General features: G+C 38.7%; 1 protein-coding gene across 1 annotated transcript; it reads left to right on the top strand.

Moving 5' to 3' along the window:
* Positions 1–2405: 2405 nt before the first annotated feature.
* Positions 2406–23506, top strand: IL1R1 (interleukin 1 receptor type 1). The gene is made up of 13 exons (XM_058844625.1): positions 2406–2517; positions 3869–3950; positions 4787–5032; positions 6096–6238; positions 7791–8022; positions 9590–9779; positions 10792–10966; positions 12137–12202; positions 16118–16238; positions 17580–17725; positions 18517–18660; positions 19734–19898; positions 20625–23506. Exons 4-13 carry the CDS (start codon positions 6148–6150, stop codon positions 20999–21001), a joined length of 1707 nt encoding a protein of 568 aa, XP_058700608.1. The 5' UTR covers positions 2406–2517; positions 3869–3950; positions 4787–5032; positions 6096–6147; the 3' UTR covers positions 21002–23506.
* The last annotated feature ends 3320 nt before the right edge of the window (positions 23507–26826 follow it).

Here is a 26826-nt window from a genome sequence, read left to right as displayed (position 1 = left end):
AAGTCTAGGAAAGATCCTCTGCTCTGTGAAAAATGCATTCTTTGCTCCTGAATCACAATTTGGCAGTACTGATTGTTGTGTGTGTTCTTTCAGAAGTGTACTTTCAGTTCATAGTGATTAGTTTCTCTAAAATGAGTGCCAGAGAGTACTTTGAGGAGTAACTTTAAAGTGTGGTCATGACACATATCAGAATATGGATATAGTGATGTGTGTCACATTCTACAAATAACAATTTTATCTAGTATTTATCAAATTTTCTAGACACCCACTATATTAGTTGTTACATTTCCTTGAGACTGACAAGTTTCTGGCATGCTTCCTATTCTCTTGCTACATGGTGGAGAGTTTTCCTTATCATTGCTGGCTACTGGCAGACTCTTCTTTCTCTGACTCTCCCAACCAACTTTCAAACTTTGTGCAGCTTAATTTGAAGCGTCGCTGTTATCCTTTAGCTAGATATTGTGAATAAACATATTGGGAAGATAAACACTTAGAAAAATCTTTGGTTTTAAGTTTCCATGGCCTATGAAGTTTCCCCAATATAGCCAGTGACCCTAACATCAAACTTGAATCAAATCAGTGAAGGCAAAAGCAGATTAAAAAGTATTTTGTGCAGTTAAAATAGAGTTTGTAAAGGCTTAGAAACACACAGTAACAGGAATAGAAGTTTGCTCCTTTAGCTCATAAAGGGCTTTCTACCCATTTATATTATCAGATGAGCTGGTAAACATTTCACAGCTTTTCTCCCTGAGAGCTCCATTGCTCAAGCCAGCTCTTCATCCTGATACTGAAAACATGGAAGAAGCCAGTATGAAATCCCCATTTTCTTCTAATTAGTGATGAAACCAAGAGGGAAGAAAACAAGCTCTTCTACTACAAAAACATCCAAGCTTCCCACCTGGAAAAGAGTAATAGTTCTGTGAGTGTGGATCAGAGCTCTCATCTACCATTTAAGAAGTTAAAATATGCCTTCCCACATTTTTTCAAACCCTTAATCAAGTTGAGAGTCCTTTCACACTCATTTGGAAATTGTTCAAACTTCAAGTTGAAGCATCTTCTAACATTACATTTTTATTATTCTCATTAAAAGGTGTGTTTACTTCAACCAAAATGGAAACAAAGTTAATGAATGTGGATCTTGAACAAAAGCAGATATGGGGATAAGCAACCACTGAATACCCTACAGTCATGTCTTTGAGGAGTGAATAAGAGTAAGCTTACGGGAATCAAAATGAAGGAGATGAAGGCAAGCACAGGGGAAAAAGGTTCTAAAAACTATGGACAAGGAAACAGTTCCAGGGAAACTTCACCCTGGAAAATTCAATTTCTGTTTCAGTAAGTTTAGCTTTACCACCAGACTAAACAATGAGAACTGTATAGAGTTTCTACACAAAACTGAAGGAAGAAACTGTTGTTTGAACCAAAAAAGTGAGATCCTCACACAGTGGAAGGGCTAGTTGATCAAACAAAAAAGAAGTAAACACTTAGAATCATAGGATCAAAGTATGGTTTGGCTTGGAAGGAACCTTAAAGATCATCTACTTCCAAGTCCACCTTACATGGTTGAGAGCAAATAGAGCTCTGCTCTAAAGAAGAGAAGGTGAGCAACTTCAGGTGACTGAACACAGGAGTGGTGGCAGCAGACACTCACATGGCCTGTTCTGGTGGACACCAGACTGAGGTGAGAGTCTCTGGACCCACTTCATGAGTGCAGTGATGTATTGCCAGACTGGTTTCTCTCCTGTGACAGTTTCTCAGAGCAGGCATGGTTAAGCCTGGCCTGCCCTGGATGCACTGGGGCGTAGGGGTTCAACCTGTTTGAATGCATGAGATGTCTCTGCATCCACCGGACTGCCAAATGGACATCAGTTCTGTTCCGTAGCAAAGCTGAGCGCTGAGCTGGCCACAGGGCTCTCATGCTTTCTTTCCAAGGTCAGCCCAGCCAAGGCTTGCCATGAGCCCCGAGGGCAGCCTGAGGGAAACTGCACTGAAGTCAGTTCGCCAGCCCAGGGGATCCCAGCCTGCAGGGGAGCTAAACCCACGCGTGACGGCCAAAGGAAGTGGGCTGATGGCCGAGAAAACGGCCTTAGCTGAGCTGCGGGGAGATGCCCAGCAGGAGGTCATACAGGAGGACACCGTGAGGACCAGCTCGCCCTGTGCCAGGTGCTGCATGCCCTTGGGACTCGGCACGGCTGCCCGGCTCCCAGGTGCCACTCACTGCCCCTGACTCCGCCGAGCCTGGCCAGGCCGGTCCGGGGGCGGTCAGGGAGCGGTTCGGGGGCGGTCAGAGAGCGGTCAGAGAGCGGTCCGGGGGCGGTTCGGGGGCGGTCAGAGAGCGGTTCGGGGGCGGTCAGAGAGCGGTTCGGGGGCGGTCCGGGGGCGGTCAGGGAGCGGTTCGGGGGCGGCCCGAGGGCGGTCCGGGGGAGGCGGCCGTGGCTCCCGGGCGAGGCGGACGGCGTTGTCCGTGTGCCCCGCTACGCGGAGCGGGCAGGGGCAGCCGGCGGGGAGCGCAGGGAGGTGAGGAAGGGCCGTGGGCTCTGCGGGGATAGCGCCTCGTTCAGTCACTGGGCCGGGCCGAGCCGAGCTGAGCTGAGCTGGATAGGGCTGGGCTGGGCTCGGCTTCCAGTGCCGCCTGCGTGGCGGGGAGCAGAGGGCAGGGAGGATGGGCTGAGGGCTGCAGGTTGGGGGCGGCTGTGCTTTCCTTCCCCGCGCGTCTCCTGGCGTCCTTGGCTTTGTGGGGAGCCCCCTGCCGGGGCGGTCGGGGTGTCCTGGCCCGGTGAGACTGTGGTGCCGACGGCTTCCAGAAAACCAACAGTGGGTTTGTTGCTTTCATCTGTGTTTTGAGGCCGTGTATGTTTCTGTGGGGTGTGTTGGCGCGGTCTCTCAATCTTTGTGGCTGCTTGTTTTTCAGCTTTTATGGCCCCAAATAGCTTCCCTGGCAGTCATTTTTTATTTTACGTTTGTGTCTGCTTCCTCGTTGTGTATCGCATAGTACAAGTTCAGGTAGAAAGTACGATAGACAAATAAAGGCTGTAGGAGTGGTAATGCTGCCACATGTTTTAAAGTACTTGTAACAGGAAGCGGGATAATGCTTGGCGTAAATCTTCTTGACCTGGTAAAACACTACAGAAACTATTTCTGTGTTTATTTATTGCATAAGGATGGTCAGACAGGGGCTCTTTATTAACTGCTTGTGTGACAAGAGCAAGAGAAAGAGATGGGTGAAAGAGATGCCTGTATCAAACCCAGGAAGGAGCTGCTGCTCTGACAGTCTCAGACCTGTGCTGGTCACAGCCTTGACGGTGCTTGGCAGCAGCCTGGGGAGCCACAGCTTGGTAGGAGAGATCCATTAGAAAAGTTACCGAGCTGAATCAAGGCTCTGTGCGCTTCCAGACACAGAAGCGTGTGTAGCTTTTGTAGCGTTGTCTACAGGGACTCAAACAAGCTGCTGGATGTGTTTTGTTTTTCTACTTCAGACGTTCAGCACTGGGCACTTGTTTGACTTGGACCATTTGTATGTGTTTAGATCCTTAAAAAACAGGCTGAGAAGTCTTGTGCAAAAGTTATTTTAGAATGCAGGATCCTTAATTCAGATATTTTAATTCACATATTTTTTGAGAAATGAGAAACACCTATTTTTTTTTTTTTGATATTACTAATTTCCTCTCTCCTCCTGAGATTAAGACTTTTTTTTAATACTTTGCATCACTATTTTTGATAAATATAATTTTGTCTGCATGAACTATTCAGGTTCTTTTAAATGCCTCCTCACAGTACATTGAGAATGATCCTGAAAACTTAATAACTTAATTTGGATTTAAATAAAAAAATGTGCTACATTAAAACTCTTATTACTTCATATTGACAGGTATCAGGAGTTAAAATGACTTAGAAAACTATTCGAAGCATGGACTGTGAAATGAACTCCTTCCACTCAATACTGAAAGAAGGTACTGTTTTCAATTTATTTAAATATTAGTAAGTCTGCTCTTTTCTGTGTGGTTTGGAAACACTCGTTGTCTCTAGTTTGATGTGGGACAGAATGAATAGATAGCACTTCACTGTTGTAGAGTCAACCAGTGGTGGCCAGTTATGAACATACTGTTTTTGTTCCTGTCTGCTCTTCTTTGGTAAAAGTTGGGGCAGTTACCTGAACTTGAAGAAATAAGTTAAGATTTAGAACAGTTAATACTGTCTCAAATTTGAACTGGAATTTAGCTTGCAAAGACCTAACTGTTACAGGCTTCTTTGTTAATACTCTTTGACTGCATTTTGATATAGCTTCACCAGAATGCCCTGGATAATGGGTTTTGTCTTAAATATAAAATATAAATTTTAAATATAAATATTTTAAATATAAATTTTGTCTTAAATATACAGCTTTTCTGTAGTTCTGCAGCTTGCATGATTGTCTGGAAAGAAGACATAATGACTAAAATTTGTGGTTATTGTGTCAAAGTCACCATACCCTTATTACAGTGCAAATTATTATCATGCCTTAAATGTATTTGTTTCCTTTTAGTTGTTGACCCTGTCTTACAAAGTTGCTTGACATATGTGTAACATTGTGTTGTTTTTGACAGAAACTTCTTTTCTTGAAGGTATCTGGTAGAATTCTTGGTCAGTCTGTACTGCAAGTTTTGTTGCTCTTTTAAGTCATCTCTCTAATGTACAGGGGGATGCTCTTGCTTTTATGTTTAGGATGTCTGTAGTTTTGTATGTGTATGCTGCTGTCCAAATGATATGTTTTGTAAAATCTCTTTTTCCCTTTCTCTGCTTTTTACAGGTAAACTGAAATGATGACCTGCTTGTTGGCAAGTTACAGGAAAAGCACATACAAGGCAACAAAATAAGGACTGTGGTATGAGGGTTTCGTCAGATAAACTTTACCTGAAGGCTGTAATGTTAAATTATTGAACTCTACACTGTGTGACCTACCCTAATACCCCAGAACTTCTGCATGTGAAATGCTTCAAAAGAAGGAACTGCTGTGGCTTGTTTGCAATTGAAGTGAATTACATTGGATAGAAAAGTAAGTCATGGCTTAATTTTTCATGGAATAACTTATCTTCTTCCTGCCATTTCTAGCTGGGTAGAAGGCAAATATTAATTAGGACCTGTGCAATAAATGTTTTGCAATGGACTGCTACATGTGAAACCAGCTTGCTTTAGAGTGAGAGCAGAACCTTGCAAAATAGTCAAAAGCCGAGGAAAGGCAAGGCCACTGAATGCAGATCTTAGTCCACAATAAGCTGTCAGAAGGGGAAGGATTTAATTGTTTGCCAGCTGGTTGACAGTAGAAAGCTTGGGGAGATCTCTGATGACACCAAAAAAATGCTGGTGTATCTGAGAGGGAAGCAGGACTTGGTTAAGGTTCAGAGTTTCGTAGAAGCCACTTGTGGCCCATGAGGGCAGTGGGTGTGTGTTCAGTTGTGTTTTTGTTGGAGAAAACTGAAAAAAAGACCTGAGGTGTGAATTGAAACTACAATCCTTGGACACTTTTTTTTTTTTGTGTCTGACTGCAGCAATTCATATTAGCTGTGGTTTCCACAGACATTTGATTTTAGATGCTCATTTTAAGTGGCAGATGATACTGGAGTTACAGTATGCTTGTCCTTCTGCAAAGAACTGCAAGTTACTGCTCTTAAAAGCTGTCTCAGCTGTATGAGAACAGTTCAAAGAAGGAAACCTCGTACATCTCTGTGATTGTGTCTCTTGTAAGCATTTGGAAAGAAGAGTAGCTTAATCAAGCTTTTTTTTTAAATTCTGCAGTATAGCTTAAATCACTATGCTAGCATAATTTGTCTGTGCTTGAGGGTTGTGGGGTTCTTTTTTTTTTTTTTTGTTTAAGTATGCTGGTTAAAGAGTATTACACTTATGCAAGAGTTATTCCGTTAGCATAGTTCTAGTTCCAGGAAAAGTTCTAGTAGAAAGCTGAAAGCTGAGCAGCTGTTTGTGAAGGCCAAGAGCTGCTGTAGTTGAAATCTTCAATGACTGGGCCTAAGTTACCAAATCCAAGTTTTCCCTCCCCAAGATGACTAATGCTTCTTCTGTTTTTTTTGTGTTTTTTTTTTTATTTTTTTTATTTTCTTAAGGAGTAATGCAGGGTGCAGAGAGCAGTGCATCTTGAACAGTTTTACCACACTAATGGAAAAAACTTCCGGTTTGCAGGAAAATATGACATCTATGTTTTTGCTCATTGGTCATCTCATTGTACTGATACCTCTCTTCAGTGCTGGTAGGTTAAATACTTTGTTGAAATTACCATTTTAAAAAAGAAAATCTGCAAGAGATGAGTTGTGTGTATTTAGTAGGAAAGAGTTACTGAGAACAAGTAGGGTTTGTTTTTGCTTTAGCATGTTGATGCTAGCTGAATATCTGCTGGATTCAAATTGCACTAGGGATGTCATGGACAAATGGAGATAATTTTTTTAAATCTAGGCACATAAATTTAGGGCTCTGAGGCTTTGATTAGCCTCTCCATGTTTTTTATGAAGAAATCTCAAAGTGATTGGCTTCCTTGATTTAAGATTAGCTGCAGAGTGCCTTCTTTGAGACATTCTGTATGACTAGTCCTGAAAGCAGTAGGGTTGAGTTTTCTTTACAATTAAATGAGTAATATTTTTAATGATAGATCTAGTATTTCAGTAAAGTTTAGAACTACATAAATTAATTATGGTTGTCTTGCTACTCTTGGCATAAACAGTTTAATACTAATGTCCCTGGATTAGACTGAGCTATATGGACACCTACTTGAAAGTCTTTAAATGGAAAGGTGGTGATATTAGAAAGATTAGTGAAGATTTTATTTTTTTTTTAAATTGAATATGTTAACTTTGGATTTGTACAGCCATTAAGCAAGATTTAAATTGCTTAAATTAAAATTAAAGATGTTAACTGTGTAAAATCAATTCAACCAGATGTTTTGCAGTTTGTAAAAATTCAGGGTCCTTAAAGATCATCAGTCACCAGTCCAACCCCCTGCCATGAGCAGGGACACCTTTCACTAGACCAGGTTGCTCAAAGTGTCATTCAGCCTGGCCTTGAACACTTCCAGGGATGGGGCACCCACAGCTTTTCTGGACAAATGTATGCAAAAGCTTGAAAGTTTTACATTCTGCTTTATAGCCAATTGGTCAGCTCTGTTTGTGCTGCAGTTATATTCTCCAGTATGTTTTTGATTGCATATTTGAGCTCTTGATAACTTTTTGCAATATCTGTGCTTTTTTCTCTGATATTTTTTTGGCTGATATTGAAGGAAATGCTTGCTAGGTTGCATGATTGTGTCCTGTCAACTTGTTGCACAGGTATAATTATAAAAACTATGTTTACATTGGCCTTTTGTGTGATGTTGCGAATAAGGGGCCTTTTAGTTAAAGGCACAAATGTAGGAAGGAAATAATACATTATACTCAAGACTTCTTAATCTAAATACTTAATCTAAGTACTTTTAAATTTTAATCTAAAATAAATCTTTATCTAAATACTTTTTCTTTCCTAATTTTTTTTTCCTGATTTGTTTTTGGCCCAAAGTCATAGTAGCAGAATACTGTCAAGAGTTCTGCACTGCTACTGTTTGCACTGTGCTTTACTAGATAGTATTTACTTTAAGAATCTGTCAGTTCTGCAAAAAAAGAATAGCACTGTGATGTTTTAATGACAAATTGTTATAGAAAGTTTTTGTAATTCTGTGTAACTTGGAATGGGTATTAATACTTTGTAAACATAAAAGTATACAAATTAAACACATTGATAATTTTGTCATTTTTTTTTTCATTTTTTTTTAACAGAAGGTTGTGTTATTTGTAATTACTTTGTGCTCGTTGGAGAGCCTACAGCTATTACTTGCCCAATAATTACATTGCCAGTGCTTCACTCTGATTACAATTTGACGTGGTATAAAAATGGTAGTGCTACACCAGTGACCACAGAAAGAGATGCCAGGATCCACCAGCGAGAGGGCTTGCTTTGGTTTATTCCTGCAATGCTGGAAGATTCTGGAATTTATGAATGCAGTGTAAGGTAAGAAAGGAAGGAAACAAGTGGATTGCTAGTGCTTGCAAGTGTGATAATTAATTTGTGGAACTTGTGTGTAAAAAAAACTTATTGTTTAGGTAGAATGCCTGGATCAGTTGAAAGCACTGTTTTGACCATGCTTTTTTGTTTCTGCATGATGCCTGTGTTTCTCTGCTATTCCACACATTTAGCACTGCAAAAGTGGTTCGTACAGAGGACTCTTTATCTTAAAGCATGATGATACTAAAAATGGTCTGTGGGGGTGGTTGTCTGCTTTGTTTGTTTTGGATGAAGTGTAAGGTCACAGGAAAATGCCTTAACTTCTTTGGCTTTTCCTGTGTTCAAATTGCTGTTTGATACTGACAGATCAGAAGAACATTGGTTTCTTTGTAGGATAAGGCTAAATGTAAGAACGTTCTAAGAGGGGCAAACTGTGCATTTTATCACCACACAGACTTTCTGGAGAGCTTAGTAATTTTTGGAAGTCGTACTAGAAATCTTCAAGTTAAAAGACTGAAAACAGTTTTTATGATTTATTTTAAAATATTACCATGTGTTACTGGTCAAAAATGAGACTACATTAAAAGAGCAAAGCAGTGTGCTAGACAGCTTTAGAGACTGAAAATAATGTATCTTTAGTATTACTCAAACAATCTGAGTGTACAGAGAAATAAAAAAGGAATAGATTCTTTGCAAATAATCTATATCTAGCTTTTTTAGTACTTTAAAGCTCTTTCTAGATCAATAGCTAAGATTACTGCACTGGACTTCATGACTTAGGTCTTTTTGACAATGGTTGAAATTCACTGTGTGCTGAACAGGAAATTAATTTCAGGGAGACATATATAAAATGTTCCTTTCCTCATGGTGTTGTCACAACACACTGAGAACAGCCAACACAGGCTTTTCAGGTGGCCCTAAATTTGTTTTAGTAGTCTGTAGTTATGTGTACTGGTGTGCACAGAGTACACCAGTTAAGCTGGAGGGTTTGGGTATGAATGTAGTAACAGTGATCAGCACAGTCTTCCAATGTCACAGGCATATTCCTTCACCAGAGTCTGAAACCAAAATTGGAAGTCAGAAGATGTAATCCTTTCAAAGCTACCCAGCTGCATAATTTTAATTTAGCCTTTCCTGCTATGGTTTTAGTTACTTGAGGTATGAGATGTGTTCCTTTGGACACCTCACATTTTACAGTTTACAGTTTACACAATATCAGCAGAACAAAAACCTTGCTAGGGTACAGCTGTATTAACTGTAAGCAACATTTTCTTAACATTTTGTGCATCAGATACTTAGGCCTTAACTGCAGCTCTGAGAAGTCCTGACATCTCATCTCATGTGTCCAGAGCAAACTTCATTTCTGCTCACAAGACAAATTCAGAGCATATTTTCATTTCTTCACCTGGAACAGGGGCTGAGAGGCTGAGGATGGTGTTTACAAACTAGGGGAATAAAGCAGGGGTGTTACAGAGGCAAGGCTGATGGAGATGCTGAAGTCCCTCTCCTTGACTTGCTGGAAATAATGAACCTTGCTGTTAATGACCTGACTTATCTGCTGTTCTAATTACAGGAGCCTTAACCACTCTAACAAAAAAACTATAAAGTTAACAGTTTTTAAGAACGATAACGGTTTGTGTTTTAATGGAAAAATGAAGTTTGAACAAAAAGTGATGAGCACAAAAACTGGAAAAATTATATGCCCTGATCTAGAACAATTTAAAGATGAAGACAATAATCAGCCTGAAGTACACTGGTATAAGGTACTGAGTATGTGTATTTAATATATACAAGATACCAAATGTATTATTATTTAAAATGTCTTATGAAGTAACTATGAAAAGCAGTTTTTGGAAGGGAAGGTTTGTTTTATCTACAGTTTGAGTAAGGCATGAGTGTGAATAAGATTTGTGAAATTCTGTTTTTTTCCTTTGATTATTTTATGTAGGTAATAAGTTCTAGAACTTCTATGTTTCTGTAAATAGAAGGCTTTGCATAATTATTTTAGTTTCTCAGGATATTAGAGAATATTCTAATATTCTAATATTAGGTAGAGATGTACTATCTGTTGACTGTGGTATTCTTTTGCTGCTTGCTTTGGTTCTGCAAAAATGTTCTGTAGACTGTGCAAGCTTGGAGATACATATTTTATCTGTGTTAAGGTAAAATTCTGAAATAGTTCAACTCCTAATTCTGATGCTGGTATTCAAGCAGTGGGCCTATACATGCTAAATAACCTTGGTGCTGCACCTATACATCTTTTGAGGTGAAGAGATTCTCCACTGCTGGTAGGTCAAGAAAGAGAAGGAAGGTTTCTTCCCTGAATTTGTATTGCCACAGAGATGGTGATACACCCAAACAGCACGAGGCACTGCGATAGCAGCTCTTTCACACAGAGAAGCAGGGATGCAGGCATGTATTCTCATCAACTCTGCTGCATGTGTAATGACTTCTACTATACCTGAGATAGAAAGCTGTCCAGCTGTTAATGAAGGCAGTGAACTAAAGCACAGCATTTGAAAATGTAAAGGATAGGCAGCAGTGATTTTTTTTAAAAAGTGCAAATGGAGCAACATGTTAGACTGTACTGATGCTTGGAAAAGAATCTACGTCTTGGCTTTCAAAGAAGTAATTTCAAGTATTTTGAAGTAATTTTAAGTCATCAAGTACCTCAAAAAACTTTGCCAAGTATTTCACCATCACTAGAGTTCATTAACTGATTTAATTGTCAGGTTTTTAGTTCCCTTAATTCACAGGTACTTTTGGTGTATTTAGGAGTGTAAACCTGGATTTCTTGAAGACAAGCGACTTCTTTTGGCAGAGGGTGAAAATGCTGTCTTGATTCGTAATGTAACTGCGCAAGACAGAGGAAACTACACGTGCCATATGGTATACACATATATGGGAAAACAATATAATGTTTCAAGAACCATAAGGCTAGAGGTTAAAGGTGAGTGCATGAGGTTGTTCTCTTTTTGGGTCTGCTGTAAACATTTGTATGGAGGCATAAGATAATTGGCATGTTACTTTTCAGCTCTGAGAAACAGAGTTATAAGTCTTCTTTAATTTATTCCTGAACATAAAATTGAAAGGCAATGAGGCATGTTGTTACAGTTAAGCATTGCTTTTGAGGAAGAATTGTCTTGGGGAAATGAGTAATGCAGGGTTGAATTACAAGAAAGCAGTGGTTTCTGGGGTGGAGGTATTGTTTTTGCCAAAACAAATAGTGCACCATTAAAGTAAATAAACTCAAAAATTGAAGCTTTTTTTCCTGAGACTTATCACAGCAAATTACCTGCTTGAAGCCCTGTTGGTGAACTTGCTTCTCCATTGATGGGAAAGGAGATGTGACAAGCTGTATAAGTAATATGAAGTTAATAAATATTCCTCTGGAAAGGATTGGCTTACTGTTGGCACTTGGTTGTGCTTTTCTGCTGTCTCACTCTGCCAGTAGTGTTATTTATTGCACTTACCATTGTGATTATGTCTTTGTGGGCAATGTTGCTGGTGGCCTGACTAGTAACATGACAATAGTGCTATCAGAATAGCTCCTCTGGAGACAGCAGGTCCATCTTTTTAGATTAAACCAAAATTCTGACTTTATGTAGGTGATATATGAACAGTGGGTTGTTGGCAGCCAATCTATACATTGTGCAGAATGATACAATTCCAGCCCAGTTTAAGTACATGTTTATTTAAACTTGTACTTAAAAAAATATTCACCTTATCTAGGAGGTCATTGATACAACCCTTTTTCTCTTCCTTATCTATCTCTGAAAAAGTTAACTGCATTTCTGCATTTTTTGGTTTTGTCTTTGTTTTCTTGTTGCGTGTTGCTTTCATATCTGCTGACAGTAAATCTGAGAATTTTTTTTAAAGCATTTTAAAGTTTTGTTGGCTTTTTTTTTTTGTTATCTTGGGAGCTAAAATAGAGTAACTTGGAGAGAGTAGAGCAAATATAAGACATTTCTGTTTTAAATATGAAACTCATAGTAAGTATGGCACTACAATAGTACCAATCATAAAACCAAACCCACTGTAAAGCCAAAACTATTGTCAGTTGAATTAAGTCATGGATCTTTTCCTGCCTGAAGGTTTTATTTTTCTTTGTTTTGGTTAGAAAAACCACTGCAGATGCAACCAGAGTTTATTTATCCAAGGAACAATACAATTGAAGTAGAACTTGGTAAGTAGTAACTATTTAAGAGATCATTAGCTTTAAGTGAAACAAATAAGCTCCTGGTCTTTACAAAATGATATGTGAACAGTTCCACAGATTTCAGCAGGACTGAGAGATAAGCATGTGGATTGAAGAGAATATCTGGAAGACAGAGGATAGATAATAGAATGTGATTTCCCAGAAATAAGTTGTAGGGGGAAGTAACTGTGCCTAAGATTGCAGTCTCTTGACCAGCAGTGTTGTGCAGGATGCATTTATTTATTTATCTGTTTATCTATTTATTTATTTTCTGTTATCTCCATCTGTCCTTTTTACCACTTCTCAGTGTTTGTGTCATGATGTGACATATATTTCCACATATGTGGAAATATACTGAGACACAGTATATGTGGTTTATGTACATGTAGCACGTTAGGATAGTTAGCAGTTGACCACTTCAGTAGCTCTTTCTCTTCCTGTATGCTTCCTGTCTCCCTTCCCTCTCCACAACCTGGATTTTATTCCTTGTTTTAGAGTAATACAGATTTTGGAAACTGATCTTTTGTGAAACAGTAAGCTGCTAGTTGATGCATATCCCAGGTAGTGCTTATCTTGGAAATTTCTTAAATAAGATATTCTGGGTATAAAGAATAACTTCTTCACAGCTGGGCAGTGCAGTAGGCTGCCCAGGCAAGTTACACTGTCTGTCTTTAGAAGTTTTAGAACCTGAGTGAATAAATCTCTGAGCAGCCTGGTCTGACCTCAAAATCAGGCCACACTTTGAGCAGGAAATTGGATTGAAGATCTCTCTTTTAACCTCAGTTATTCTTTAATTCTTTGGGCCAAGTATATGATATTGCAGTCTTAAGCAAAGTTACGTGTATTTAAAGTGCACCACATACCAGAGTTGTGTTCTACTGACACAGTCCAGAAGAATGAGATGGGAACTGCTTGAGCTGTATTTTTTAACACCATTTTGTAACAAAGGGGGCAGTTTCAAACAAAATGTTTGATTTAAAAGGGCATTAACTGATTTTGGAGAAGTGTGATTGGCTATTTACTGGCATTTCCTAGTACAGGAAACAGTTTTGTAATCTTTTGAGGAATTAGATGATTAGAGAAGCTCTGAGCAGAGGTTGCATTTGGACTCTGATACCACATGGGAGGTCATGCCTTTGTGGATTATTTTTTATGTGCGTCACTCTGATGGAATCTCACATAACAGCTACTTTTGCCACTGCTTTTTCTGACACTGAGCTTGTAAATATTGCGTGTAACAGGTGTTTATTTTCTCCAGTTAAATGTTTGTGTTTCTTTTCATATCATGTCAAGTATTTTTGTCTGTCCCAAATTCTAACTTTGAATATGTGGTATTAAATTGGACAGCACTAAAACTGTGGTGGGTTTTGTGTATGTATGTTTGGAGGTATTCTGGGGTTTTGGTAGGTTTTTTGTTTGCTCATTTCTTTTATTTTTGGCCTCAATAACTTATGAAAGATAACTTTGAAGTTGCCGGGTTCTGGTGAAGATCAGTAGATTTTGACCAGAATTGCAAATGAGCTTTAATAGAAATTATGTTACTCCAAAGTCCAGAAGGCTTTGTTTTATACAGTGAGGATATTCAGGATCTGATACAAAAAGTATTATTTTAAAGGCTTACAGTCTTGTGGTCTTCAGATGGTTATTTAATTCTGTTGAAGTAGTCTAGAATCACTCAGCAGCCCCTTCTTTTCTTGTATTTGCATCTTTTCTGTCTTCATTACAAGCAATACATGCATGAAAAACTTTCAGTTTTTTCACTGTTAAGGAAATTTGTTAACCAGATCTTGGATTACAATAGGGAAACTTTAAATGGTAACTATTTTACCTCACATAACCCTAATCTTTATGTGAAAACTTGCCTTCTTCTTTATAATTGTAACTATGGAAGGAATTAAGTAATGTTACAGTTGGGCTTCCCTGTACTGTATCTCCCATCCATTAACGTAGCATGTAGGTGTCATCCCCAGTTTTGACTGGTAGTTATGACTTCTCATTTAATTCAGAAAAGTTCTTTGTGATGTAGCCTGCACTCAGAAGGAGTCTGATCTTCAGGCTCTTAAATTTACTTTAAGAGTTACAGTGTTAGGGTTTTTTCAATCCTTGATAGTATTTTCTGAGCAATTTATTCATCCAGGGGCTGCCTGTGACTCTCAGCCTGTCATTAAGACTGTTATGGGACAATTTGTTTAGACTCCTTATTGTAGAATTTGGTCCATATTTGTTACGGCTTGAACACAGCATTCATTAAAAGTCATGCTGGTGTATTGTTGGATACTTTGGACCACCTAGGATGAGTATACCTTGACTGCCTTACAGACATTAGGGTAATAGCCACTGGTGAGACTGAAAGGAGACTCCAGCCACAAAGTGGGTTTATTGTGATTACTGAGATGATTCCCTATTACAGGGTCACGGGGATGGGGGGGGGGGGGGGGGGGCACTTTAAAAAGGAATTTGGTGAGATTTTTTTTTTTTTTTTGGTTTTAAAATGACATTGCCATTCAAATATTCAGTATTCTTTGTCCAGTACCTTCAATGGGTATTGGGGGGGGAAAAAATAAATTCTCCTAATACATGTCTGGCTGTGGGGCAGAATCTCTAAGCAGCTGCATGAACACCTGTATGGAAATACCTGTATGATTTTTGAATGAGAAATGTCAGGAGAAGGTTAAGTAGAAACTTAACAGTACCTTCATGAATGTGTGGACACAGAGGGCATGGAACAATTGAGGGGTTTTGTTTTGATTTTTTTTAAATAATTGTGCAATGCACTAAACCACATCTTTAAAAAAAAATATAAATTGTTGTGGTGGAAGGATGTGAGGGAAGAGATCGGGGAGCATCTCTGATTTCTATGCGAACTCTTGTTCAAGTAACTTCTTTGCATGTGAGCTAAAGGTTTATTCCATACTTTTGTTAGAGACCATCCCTTGGAAGCATCTAGATCTGATGCGGTTCTAGGAAATGAAAGACTTAAGATCTTTACATAGGCCAGCTGAGAGAGCCCACCTTCTCCTATCAAATCGTAACTTCCATGGGTAAAATGCAGAAGGAAAGGAATCCAAGAAAGCTGCTTACCTTCCTGTACATGGAGCTCGCTGAGGTACATTGGCAATAAATATATTTTGCAAATTGGCTTGCTTAATACTGAGGTGTTCTGTAAGATCTGGACTCTTGGTGGCAAAGGAACTGAGTGACAGGTGAGCTTGCTCTGGAAGTAAAGTGCGATAATATTCAGAAAACATCCCAGTGGATAGTGTTGGCCAAAAGACCATGATTTGGAGTAAAGATATGCGTGGTCACTGAGAATGGGATTCAGCTCCCAGATGTAGTCAGCACATGTGTGCATATGATCCGGGGTCCTTAACTCAGGCCAGTATCAATAGGGGCTCAATTCAGTTGCCTACACAAAGAGTGCTTTGTGTTTTGGGTGGTCTGGCTACTCTCGCAGTGCAGTTTTCTTGAAGATCTGGAGTCCTGTCTGACAACTCCATATAGATACCTTGGATGCTGGAGAGCATCTCAGATGTCACCATAGGTGTACATGCAACTGATTTGAGCCCTGGAGATCTTTAAGTGGAGTCTGGAGAGTCGTTCAGTTAAGAAGGTACCTACTTTAATGTGTGTAGACTTCAGCAGAGATCAACTCTGTTACTAGCTTGAGACACCTAGCCTCTATGTAGATGTGAACATTTAGACACCTACATTTAGAGTGGAATTTATATCCAGATCATAAACACCCAAATTTGGATTACAAATGGATGAGTTTAAGGACTTTGCTTTTCATAAGGTAAGCAGGTTTCTTTTATATCCCTCCTTTTCCTAGCTGTTTCCTCCTCACTTGATTCTGCTTCTATTACAAGACCTTCAGTTTCTGTGTTTGCATTTTTTTTTTTGTAGGCTCTCATGTAGTTATGGAATGTAATGTATCAAGTGGCATAAATGGCTTGATTCCATTCTGGCAAGTTAATGATGAGGATGTTGATATCTTTGATGAAACCTACAGGGAACAGTTTTATGAGTAAGTATCCTTATGCATTGGATTTGTGGTGCATTTGTAGGTGAAGTAATCCACAGTAATTTACAGTGAATTCATTATAAAGTAGACTACTAGTCAAATGCCACTAGTCATTGAAAGGCTGATTAGAAGTTAGTATCAAACACGGTATATTCTTATTGTTAGGTTTTAAAATAATAAAAATTTATTATAAATACTGTGTCTGATACAAATGGAATGAAGCAATCATGTAGATTTTTATAATGCTATTGTGAAATACAATTTTTAATGCTTGCTTATGCATTTGTTCTTATGTGATTTTTTTTTTTTAATAGTATGTTAAAACCTGTCCTCAGTTATTAATATGGGAAGGATAGATTGTTCCAAAACAAAAAAAATCACCCACCCAACTTATTTTTATCTGTGAAAATGGTCCTTTTAAGTACAGACATAGCTGCTAATCCTCAAGAACACAAGGCAGAAGCTCTTGTTGCAGGACATTTAGGTTCCAAAGTTTGACTACCCTGAAGTACAAAAGTGTTCAGGTGGAATTTCAGATGGGAAAGTCATTCAATTTGTGTTCAAATTTTGCCTCTTGTCCAGTCAGTGAGCAAAACAGAAAAGATCATGGCTCCCTCTTCTCCACTCCTTCCTCCCATCAGGTATTTACAGGTATTGATGAGATCCATCCCCTGCCCCTGAGCCTTCTCTTCTCCAAGCTGAGCAGTCCCTGCTCTCTTACATGACAGATGTTGCAATTCCTTATGTGTCACATCACTGCACACAACTTGTTCCAGCAAATCTGTCCATCTCTTGTACTAGGCAGCCCAAAATTGGCCCCACTACTCCAGGTGACACCTCACCAGTGCTGAACAGAGGTGAAGGACCATTTCCCTTAACCTGCTGGCAGTGTATTTCCTAATGCAGTCCAGGATGCCTGGGATCTGGTTGTTCCTCCTCATATGAAGTATTTGCATTTTGTTATGAACTTCATGAGGAGTTTTTTTAATTCGACCATCCTGTCAAGATTCCTCTGGATGCTGGTTGTTTTATCAGACATCCCTTTGAGTTTTGTGTCACCTGCAAAATTGCTAACGGTGCACTCTCTCCAACTCGGGGGGAAAAAACCCAACAAACTCAAACCAAAAAAAACCCAAACAAAACAACTAAGCCCAGTATGGTTTTAGTTCATAAAATCATTAGTTACAGGTGTATGTTTACTGTGCTTTACTAGCTTCTTAGGTTTATAGAGATACAAAAACATTAATTTTTTTGTATTTGTGGACAGATGAATCTGTTTCATATTCAGCATAGATACTCAGGTATATACAGGTATGTTTCCCTTTTACCTTTTTTTTATGACAGAGAGGGGTTGCCTCATGGACTTGCTGTATCTGGAACAAAATTTAACATTTCAAAAGTGAAAGTAAAGGACTATGCTCATAAATTCTTCTGCCACTTCATATATGGTTCTCAACAATTTACAGCCTACATCAAATTGGAATCCCCAGGTAAGAGATCTTTTCTTGATAAAATGGTAATCATTGTCTTACTTCTCAGTTAGTTTGGCAATGCCCTACTTAAAGCTAAAGCAGTGTGATGTGCTTTTATGCAAAATGGGCAGTGCATCACAGTACCTTTCTCTGTGAATTTTTTTGCCACATTCTTAGCAAAATGAAAGAAAATAGTGCTTTTGATTTGCTTTGTCTTCTCTCATTCAGTATTTTAGGACTGAAAGTAGATATGAGCTCTAACTTGTTACATGACTATAATTTCTTCATAAAGATTATTGGTAGGATTTAACCTCAGAAATTCTTTAATGCATTGACTGAAAAATGCAGTTTGTGGAGGGCGTTTGTTTTAAGGACAGTAAATGAGTAGGTTCACTGACAGGTCTTTGAAGGGGCAGAGGTAATTGAAAGCTATCTGGTCTGGGGAGATTAACAGGCTGGAAAATCACCTCCCCACCTTTGATTTCCTTGCTTCCTAACTGATAGAATTTTGTACAAGAATTCTCACTCTATTGTTGTGCTGGATTATATGTCAATATTTTATTTTGATGTTTAAGCTGAAGAGTAGCCTTATTTATCATACTGTATTTTTTCTCTGAAAGATAAAAGTAGGCTTATCAGATAATAGTAATGGCAGAAAGCATACATTAAACAGTTTTTCATGTTCTTTCACTTCTTCAAAAACAAAAATATTTTAATGGTTAAACAATTTTGAACAATCTTTGTCTTTCCCTGTTTCTATTTTATAGTTGTACTTTATTTGTTTTCTTTCTTATTCTGTGCTGCTGCAGCTCGAAACATTCAGGGATACTTAATTGGAGGAGGAATTTCCTTGGTATTTTTAGTATTTTTTACTCTCTTTATCTACAAGATCTTCAAAATTGATATTGTCCTTTGGTATCGGGACTCCTGCCATTCTTTCCAGGGGAAAAAAGGTATGTTTATGTAACAATGCTGAGTGAGGTTTTGAGCTTCCACCTTTACTTGCAAAACAGTGAGTTACTCTCATGGATCATGATTGGTCTTCCTTGGGGTTTTTAAAAGGATAGTATTGTTTTTAAGATGTTTAGAATTCGTTCAGATGACAAAAGCATCTACAGGGGTAAAAATCAGCAACTCTCCATGAATGCAGAACTACCATTGCTTTTCCTGAAGACCAGTCCCAGTGGTTTGAATACTGTTCTGACAGCAGTTTTTCAGATTACTTTTAATTCCTGTTGTTACAGAAAGCAGTCATACATTAGAATTGCTAAATGTTTTTTGTTTTCCATAGATGAAACAGGAAAAACATAACTTTCTTTTGTTTTCTATTTAAAGGAATTTCTGATTATTTTACTTTCTGGAAATTTTGCTTTCCTGTCATTCAAAAAAAATGTTGATAGGGGTGTTGTCTGTGAGAATATGCTGAAATATGGGTCATTTCCAAATATCTGAGAGGAGATACTTTCTGTTTCTCTAGCCATGTATCTTCTAGAGGTATTGATATTCTCTTAGATTTTCTTGGAAGTCTTTTAAATTAGTTCTTCCTGAAAAGTTTGATCCAAAATATTTAAAACAATTTGGATCTTGAAATTTGACACTTACTTTGTTTTTGTTGTCATTTCTAAGTGGCTGCTGTGGTTTGAAACTCCAGGTTGCAACACCACCTATGAGTTATATGGCAACTGGAATTCTAAGTATCAGTTGTACCACTGGGTCCACTGTTCTTCAAAAAATTCAGTGATGACCGTTTTAATTTAGTGTTCAAAAGAGAAAGTTACAATTTAATTTTGCATGTCTCTTTTTCCCATTCAGATTCAGCATCCTGAATTCTAGAAGGCCTGATCCTACAAATATTTTAGGCTTTGTATAATCATACATGTTTAGCTAATATAGCAGGATTAGGACCTAAAACAATGATTCAAATGAGTGAAACCCCCCCCAGAGTTTAAAGATTTTGTTTGTTTGTTTGCTTGCTCTTATATCTTTAGAATTCATTTTTATGGAAGTTCTGTTGCTCACTCCTTAGTTTCAGATGAGAAGATCTATGATGCTTATGTGGTGTATCCAAAGAACAGAGAAAGTTGCTTGTATTCATCAGATATTTTTGCTCTGAAGATACTGCCAGAGGTCTTAGAAAGACAGTGTGGATATAACCTCTTCATACTTGGGAGAGATGATTTACCAGGAGAAGGTAAGTTAGCTGAAGACAAATTTGACTTGAGTTTTCTCGTTGACCTGCAAATAAACTGAGAAACAGGCAGTCAGATAGGATTCTAAATATCTCTCACCATCAAATTAACCTTTTTTTTTCTTTACAGTTGAAGATTTTGGTAGTGGTTTGAGAAGGAAGAGATCCCTGAGAAGTAAAATCTAAAGTGCTGCTAAATTTTTCCAGCTTGAAAAAACACAATAGTCTGTTTTCAGGGTTTAGCCATGGGATTTATATGTGGTATTTACCATATTTCATTTTTTGCAACTTAACTGACTGGAATGCCATTGATGGCGGGGAATCTTTTCTTCTCTTCCACTTACATGTAATAAAACCAATTGAGCATATCAGAAGAGATTGTTTAAAGTAAAAAGGTCCTGTGGTTCTGGAACTTGTTTTTTTTTTTTGCATTTGTACTTATGATGGTTAGCAAGATAAGTAGTAGACAGTTGGTAGCTCTTCTCTATTTCTGCAAAACAAGGATATAGACAGAGAATCTGATGGGGTCAGATTGTGTTGTATTGGCCAGATCTCTGTCGTTGGCTAACCCAAGGTAACTGCTTGCATGCTCATATCCTCTCCCTATTTTGATGTGAAGTGTGTTGGCTTAAATATCAAACAGTTAATGAACTGTTAATAGCTATAGAATACTGGTAACAGAAAATAGAAATGTACAACCTTAATTTTGCACAACCTTTTTCTCTACAGCTGTGATCAGCGTTGCTGATGAAAAAATCCGTCAAAGTAGGAGAGTGATAATTGTTTTAGTACCAGAGCCCTCCTGTTACAGCATACTGGAAGATGAGTCTGAGAAGCAGCTAGCCATGCATAGTGCTCTTATTCAAGACAGCATTAAAGTAATTCTCATTGAACTTGAAAAAATACAAGATTATGCAACCATGCCGGAATCCATCAGATACATTAAGCAGAAGCACGGGGCTATCCGATGGAAAGGGAACGTCTCGGAAAGGTCCCACTCAGCAAGTACCAGATTCTGGAAGAAAGTGCGCTACCAGATGCCATCCAGAAAAAGTGTCTCTTTATTAGGATTGCATTTGTTACCAAAAGACTTGAATTTGCCTTAAATAACAAATGAGAAATGACACTTAATGACTGATCAGTTCACACAGTTGGTGATGGATGACTGAGGGTCACATGTATCTGTTTCGTGCAATCTCATACAGATTTACTGGAGTGAAGGTACTACAGCTTCATCTGCAGATGGGAATCTTTTTTTACTTCTGGCTGGACCAAGAGAACACCTTAAAATAACATCTGTAGCACTTGTAGGAAGTACACAAGTATTTTTCCAAGAATGATTCTGTGAAATTCCATGGTATTAAAAATGAAAGGACAAAAAACTGTAAAAAATTGAAACCAATGAAGAAAATTAGATTTTTTTTTCTGTAATTGAAGTTTTAATATGAAGGGAATTACACTAATTATGGTTGTGATATTACATAATGTGCATGGCTGATGCCAGTAAATATTTGTTTCTTTTTTTTTTGTTTAAATGAAATGACACAAACCTTTTCTTTGTTACAAGTTTGTTATTTGCTTTGTTCAGTTTGTGGAAAGATAAATTCCCGTATTACTGCATCAGTGTGTTACCGTCCAGGAGAAAAGGTAAGAGACAATACCAGCCCTCCAAAAGTGCTGTTGAACCTGATAAAGCTTAAATACTCTTCCCTGATCTTTTTTACATTTGAAAGATCAATGCCATTTGAATCAAAAAATTAATCTCTAGAGAACTTTTTATTTCCAGTTAAATGGCTTAATCCATTTATTTACCCAAGTGAAACAACTGGCTAATGACACAGAGTCTGTCATGGGGGTACAGGATGATTGACTTTATCCAGCTTACATTAAGGACCACATCAAGGGGCAGAGAGAGATTCCCATGTTCCCCCTTACAGCAGCTTCCTTTTCACGTTTCCCTCTGCTCTGGTATGTAAAGAATCTGAGATGACTGTGCTAGAGGCTGCAGTCACAGCTTTCCAAACAAAAGGGATGGGAAATTGTGTAAAATATTGAATCCTTTCTCTTTTGTTTTAAAATATTTTTAATAGTATTTGATATGCCCCAAGTGTTAACTCTGAAGTTATGTTTGACTTTTATGCAGTGATGTAGTTTGCAATTATCTGTTCTTTTTTTGGGGCAGGGAATTGATTTGATTGATTAAAAACATTCATCAGACCTCTTTAATGCTATGTTTATAGCTATTCATTTTATAGAAACAGGAGATGAGAGGCAAATTGCCCATGTAATTTCAGTCTGTCCTTGAAAGTTACCCTTTTATTAGATTTTGAGATCTTGTATAGGGAAGTCTCAAGAATTGGCTGTTACTGCTGCTTGCAACTCTGAATTTGTGTCCTGACAGCTTCTTTCTTGCAGCACCTTTTGTTCTCCTCCCATTCAAACTCCAACCTATATTTTCTCTTGCAGCTCCTTTATTTTGAAATAAGCAACTTGCTTTTGTGTCAAACTCCATCACTTTCCAAGCTCTTCCAGGAGGCTGTTGCTAATACAGTCAGTATTAGGCAGAATTTTTCCCTCTGGTATCTCCACTTGTTTGTCTGGAAAAAATAATGTTCTGCAACCTTCAGAATTCATCTTTTCATTTACAAAAATGTTGGCTTTTCTTCTTTCATGGCTCAAGCAGTATTCTTATGTCTCTATACTCAAATCTCTTCTGGCTGATAAGTGACAAAAACAGTGGAAGTAGGTTCTTCTCCCACCTAAATTACTTTGGTTTCCTCAGTGTGTGCTGGAAACTTGAAATAGTGCTTTTGAGAGACAGTGCCTTCTGAGTTTTTTGAGTTATGTGTGTGTTTGGCCAGAATGGAATAAGAATCCCTTCATCTCAAGAAGAGGAAGGAGTGCATTTGAAATGTCAGACTAATTCAAACTCAAGTATTTTATTGATGAATGTCATGTATGACCTATGCAGATGCTCATAGTCTTTTCTCATTCTGTGTTTTAGTCACAAGAGAAGTGTCAAGGGAGGATCAGTCCTAGTCATGAAGCCACATTTACTTAGATGTTATGCAGTGTGCCTTTAAATATGGTGTGTGTTCAGTAGCAGCCTGTTGTAGGGTAAAAAGGCCTTGAGATCCATCTGAACAAGGCTAATTGTTACAGTTCACATTGATAGAAGAATCAAATAAGACAGAAGCTGTGTGGTTTGGTCACAAAACTCTTCTTTAAGGAGATCCCTGTATCAAATGGGAAGACCAGACACTGGCATTATGGTATTTGTACTCTGAGAACTAGGGTGTAACACTGACTTTGTGTTTTCATCTTGACAGCTCAAGTATGCAGGCCAGCCAACAGAGTTCCAGTGACCTCAATCCTCCTAATTACTTCTGCTGACTGGAAGAGACTGAAAGGAGAACTGCTACTTGTTATCCCTGACTTTCGGAATGGAAGGTTATTTTGCTGAGCCAAAATAGTGTTTTTAAAAAAGTATTTATTCCTTTTGATGTATTTATACAAATGATGCTAAAGTTTTCATGTGTGTTATGTAAAGGCACTTTGAGGAAGAGTCCATTTAAAAATTTAATAAAGGCACTACATATTTTTTTCATACAGCACTGCTCTTTCTTTTGCCCTCATTTCTCCACTAAAGGGTGCTGAGAATGGACAGTGGAAAGCAGCAGTTGTGACTCACTGGCTTGACAAGACTGCTGTAATAGAGCTTCACTCAGGCTGCTGCCAGTCAATCTGGCTGTGCTACAACACTAACAGAAACCACCTCACCCTGCCTGAGCTTGGCTCTGCTCTCTCTGGTACTCTCCTTGTAGCAAGGTGAAGCTAGAGCAGCCCCAAGGCTGCTGCATTGCTCTCTGGGACCAGCACGGTCAGTGCCATATTGAGCAGCCTTCTGCTGCAGCTTCTCAGGAGCTGAGGAAATGCAGGCGACCTCAAATGGAGGAAATGTCAATTTCTTCTCAGCAGCAGTGGAGAGGCAGCCTTCTCTGCTCAGCCCCTGGGGAAAGTGCTTACTCTTTCATCTGCTCAAGGAAAGCCAGAGCCTTGTGCTGTAGGGGTTGGTGTAGCCCAGAAACCAATTGTATCCTGGGTTACATCAAAAGCAGCATGGCCAGAAGGGTGAGGGAGGTAATTCTGCCACTCTACTCTGGTGAGGCCTGGCCTGGGGTGCTGCATCCAGCTCTGGGGTCTCCAACATTGACCTGGAGCAAGTCCAGCGGCAGCCACCAAGTTGGTCAGAGAGATGGAGCACTTCTCCTATAAGGAAAAGTTGAGAGAATTGGGTTTGTTTAGCCTGGAAAAGAGAAAGCTTTGGGGTGACCAAATTGTGGCCTTCCAGGGCCTGAAAGGAACTTACACAAAAGATGGGGCAAAATTTACAAGAACATGTAGAGACAAGACAAGGGGGAATGGCTTAAAAGTGAAAGAGTAGAGGTTTAGATCAGGTATCAGGAAAAAGTTCTTTGCTTTGAGGGTGGTGAGGCACTGGGATATATTTCCTGGGGAAGCTGTGAGTGCTCCAACCCTGGAGGTGTTCAAGGCTAGGTTAGATGGAGCTTTGAGAAATCCAGTGTAGTTGAAGGTATCCCTACCTGTGGCAGGGGGTTTGGAACTAGATGATCTTCAAGATCCCCTTGTAACCCAGACCAACTCTATGATTCTGTGAGTCTGAATCATACAGTGGTTGCCTTGTCCTTGCCTCCCACCAACTTGAGTCTCACACAGGCTCATGCTGATTGCACAGTGGCTCCAGTGCACAGATATGGGGCAGTGAAGAGGGAAGTGCTGTGCTCCTCCTCCCCCTGCCTCTTCTGCAGTGGTTTCACTGCAGGATTCAGGTTTTTAGCAGGTATGAGTGGTTTGTCCAGAGTTATACCTCATCTTTTTTTTTTTCCCTTTTGTCTGAAATATCTTACATGATAGAAAAAAAGTGTAGTGAAACCAGAAAAATGAAGATGTGAGAGGGTGGGGAAAATGGAGGCAATGGTGATTATTCCTTTTTAGAAGATTGCTTCTATTAGTGATTTTCTGTTAGTACATCAGACAGCAGGGAATTTGATTTTAAATGCAATGCTCTTCCCTAACCTTGTGCACTGATTTCACTAGAAGTTAATGATGAAATAGTATTTAAGAAATAAGGGTGAAATCATATAAATGTGACACACCAAAATGCTTACTCAATGATTTTGTCTTCATTACGTGACAAGCTGTAACAAAATACATTTAACTGTCTTAGCACTTAGAAATACTGCTGGCTTTTACTATCATAATATTTTTTATTATGACTGACAAGCCTGAATGTTGTGTGTCCTTATCAGTAGTGTTTCAGGGATGAGAAAATGCATTGCCCATTCACTGATACAGGGTGTAAGACATTAATCTGACTGACTCTACCTACTTTTTAATTATGGGATTTATTTTATTATGTTTAGACAAAAGGGGAAATGAATAGTCATATGATCTTTTTTATAAACCGTAACTAAAATATTTTTAATCATCAAAATGCTTTGTGATTAAATTGAAACTATATCCATTTTCTTTTTAGCTTCTGCTTAAATAGTAGATGCATCCTACTGTAAAAAAGCAAAAGTGTTGTTTAAGTAAGAGTGACTTTTTATATCAAGCTTTTGTATTTCTTGGTTGTTTAAATATGCTAGGTTATTTTCTCTGCCCTTATTCACTTTATAAATTGCATTTAAAAATGACACCTCAATCTTTGTCCATGTAAACACACAAATGTAGAAGTGTGTAAAAGTGATAGATCTCTTGGCTAGAATGGCTCTAGAAGCGAAGGTGGCTCAGTGCATCTGAAGATCATCACTTTCCCTTTTCCCACACACCTTGTGTTGGTGGACTTCTCCAGCTCTGCAGGGCTTGTAGCAGGCTTCTCAGCACATCATGGGCAAAACCAGCAGTAAGCTATGATACGCAAAGTGGGGAAAAAAAAGATTTTTCAGAAATGTTTTAATGTAAAAGGATTGCTGTAGTTACTAGCAAAATTACTTTCTGCATTCCTGAAGGAGTGTTATAGAATTTAGTTGAATTTAGTTATTTGTATTGTGTGTGTTTTAATAATTATTTTTTATTGCATTTAGAAATTTAATCTGCCTAAAGACAAAGGGTTTCTTAGATTGAGAGGGGATTTTGTTCTGACTGATTGTGGGTCCCTAGAGGGCAGTCCTGGGCCACCTATTCTGCTTTCTCTGTTTTGCATTTTTTTGAAAGTCGCGATGATTGATGCAATACTTTCATGATGTTCTTCTTTCCTGTTTCTTATTTAGCTCAACTTCTTGCAGTTAGCTGGTTGTGGGACTCCTTGCACCAGAATTTTTAACAAGATGGCATTGAAGCCTGTCCTCTGCCTATAGAAAGGGGCGTGTGTAATTGCACAGATAAAGTGCAGTATGCAAGCCTAGGACTGCTAAGAACATTTTAACAAAGTAATTGTGAAGACTTGCAGGAGACTACCTCATGGAGAATTTTGTGTGGTAATTTCCATGTAATCTTTTTACCATCTACACTGTAAGCCCAAATGCTGCCTTCCAGTTTTTAGAGGACTTCATCTCAAACCTCCTAGGTACAATTTTATGACAATGAGTGTCACATGTATTTGATTATAAATTCGTTTTTTTCCTTGTCTGTGACCAAAAAATTGGCTGTAGATACCTGTGCAGTGTGTATCTATAGCAACTAGAAGGCCTGAGCTTGGGAAACACAGGATGGGAGGGGCTGCCTCTGTGCTTTGGCTAGCTCATTACTATCTCAGGTATCCAGTTATGTTGTTCTCTCTGTGAGTGACCATGCTCCTAACAAAGGAGTCTCGGAATCTGTGAACATATTAACAGGACAGAGCACAACATTCATCTGAAGGTGGGCCAGTACCCCAAAGAGTGTTGTCAGGGATGTGTGGGCATGCAGA

Source organism: Poecile atricapillus, chromosome 1 (assembly GCF_030490865.1).
Source record: "Poecile atricapillus isolate bPoeAtr1 chromosome 1, bPoeAtr1.hap1, whole genome shotgun sequence".
Lineage (NCBI taxonomy): Eukaryota > Metazoa > Chordata > Aves > Passeriformes > Paridae > Poecile > Poecile atricapillus.
The sequence above is the reverse complement of the archived record's forward strand: the minus strand, read 5'-3'. Positions and strand labels throughout refer to the sequence as shown.

What these genes read in the sequence shown, in the direction of transcription:
- IL1R1 (XM_058844625.1), top strand. Translation starts at nt 6,148, where the DNA reads ATGGAAAAAACTTCCGGTTTGCAGGAAAATATGACATCTATGTTTTTG. An exon ending in GATACCTCTCTTCAGTGCTG is followed by an intron (nt 6,239 to 7,790) that starts GTAGGTTAAATA and finishes TTTTTTTAACAG; the next exon opens with AAGGTTGTGTTATTTGTAAT. An exon ending in CATAAGGCTAGAGGTTAAAG is followed by an intron (nt 10,967 to 12,136) that starts GTGAGTGCATGA and finishes TGTTTTGGTTAG; the next exon opens with AAAAACCACTGCAGATGCAA.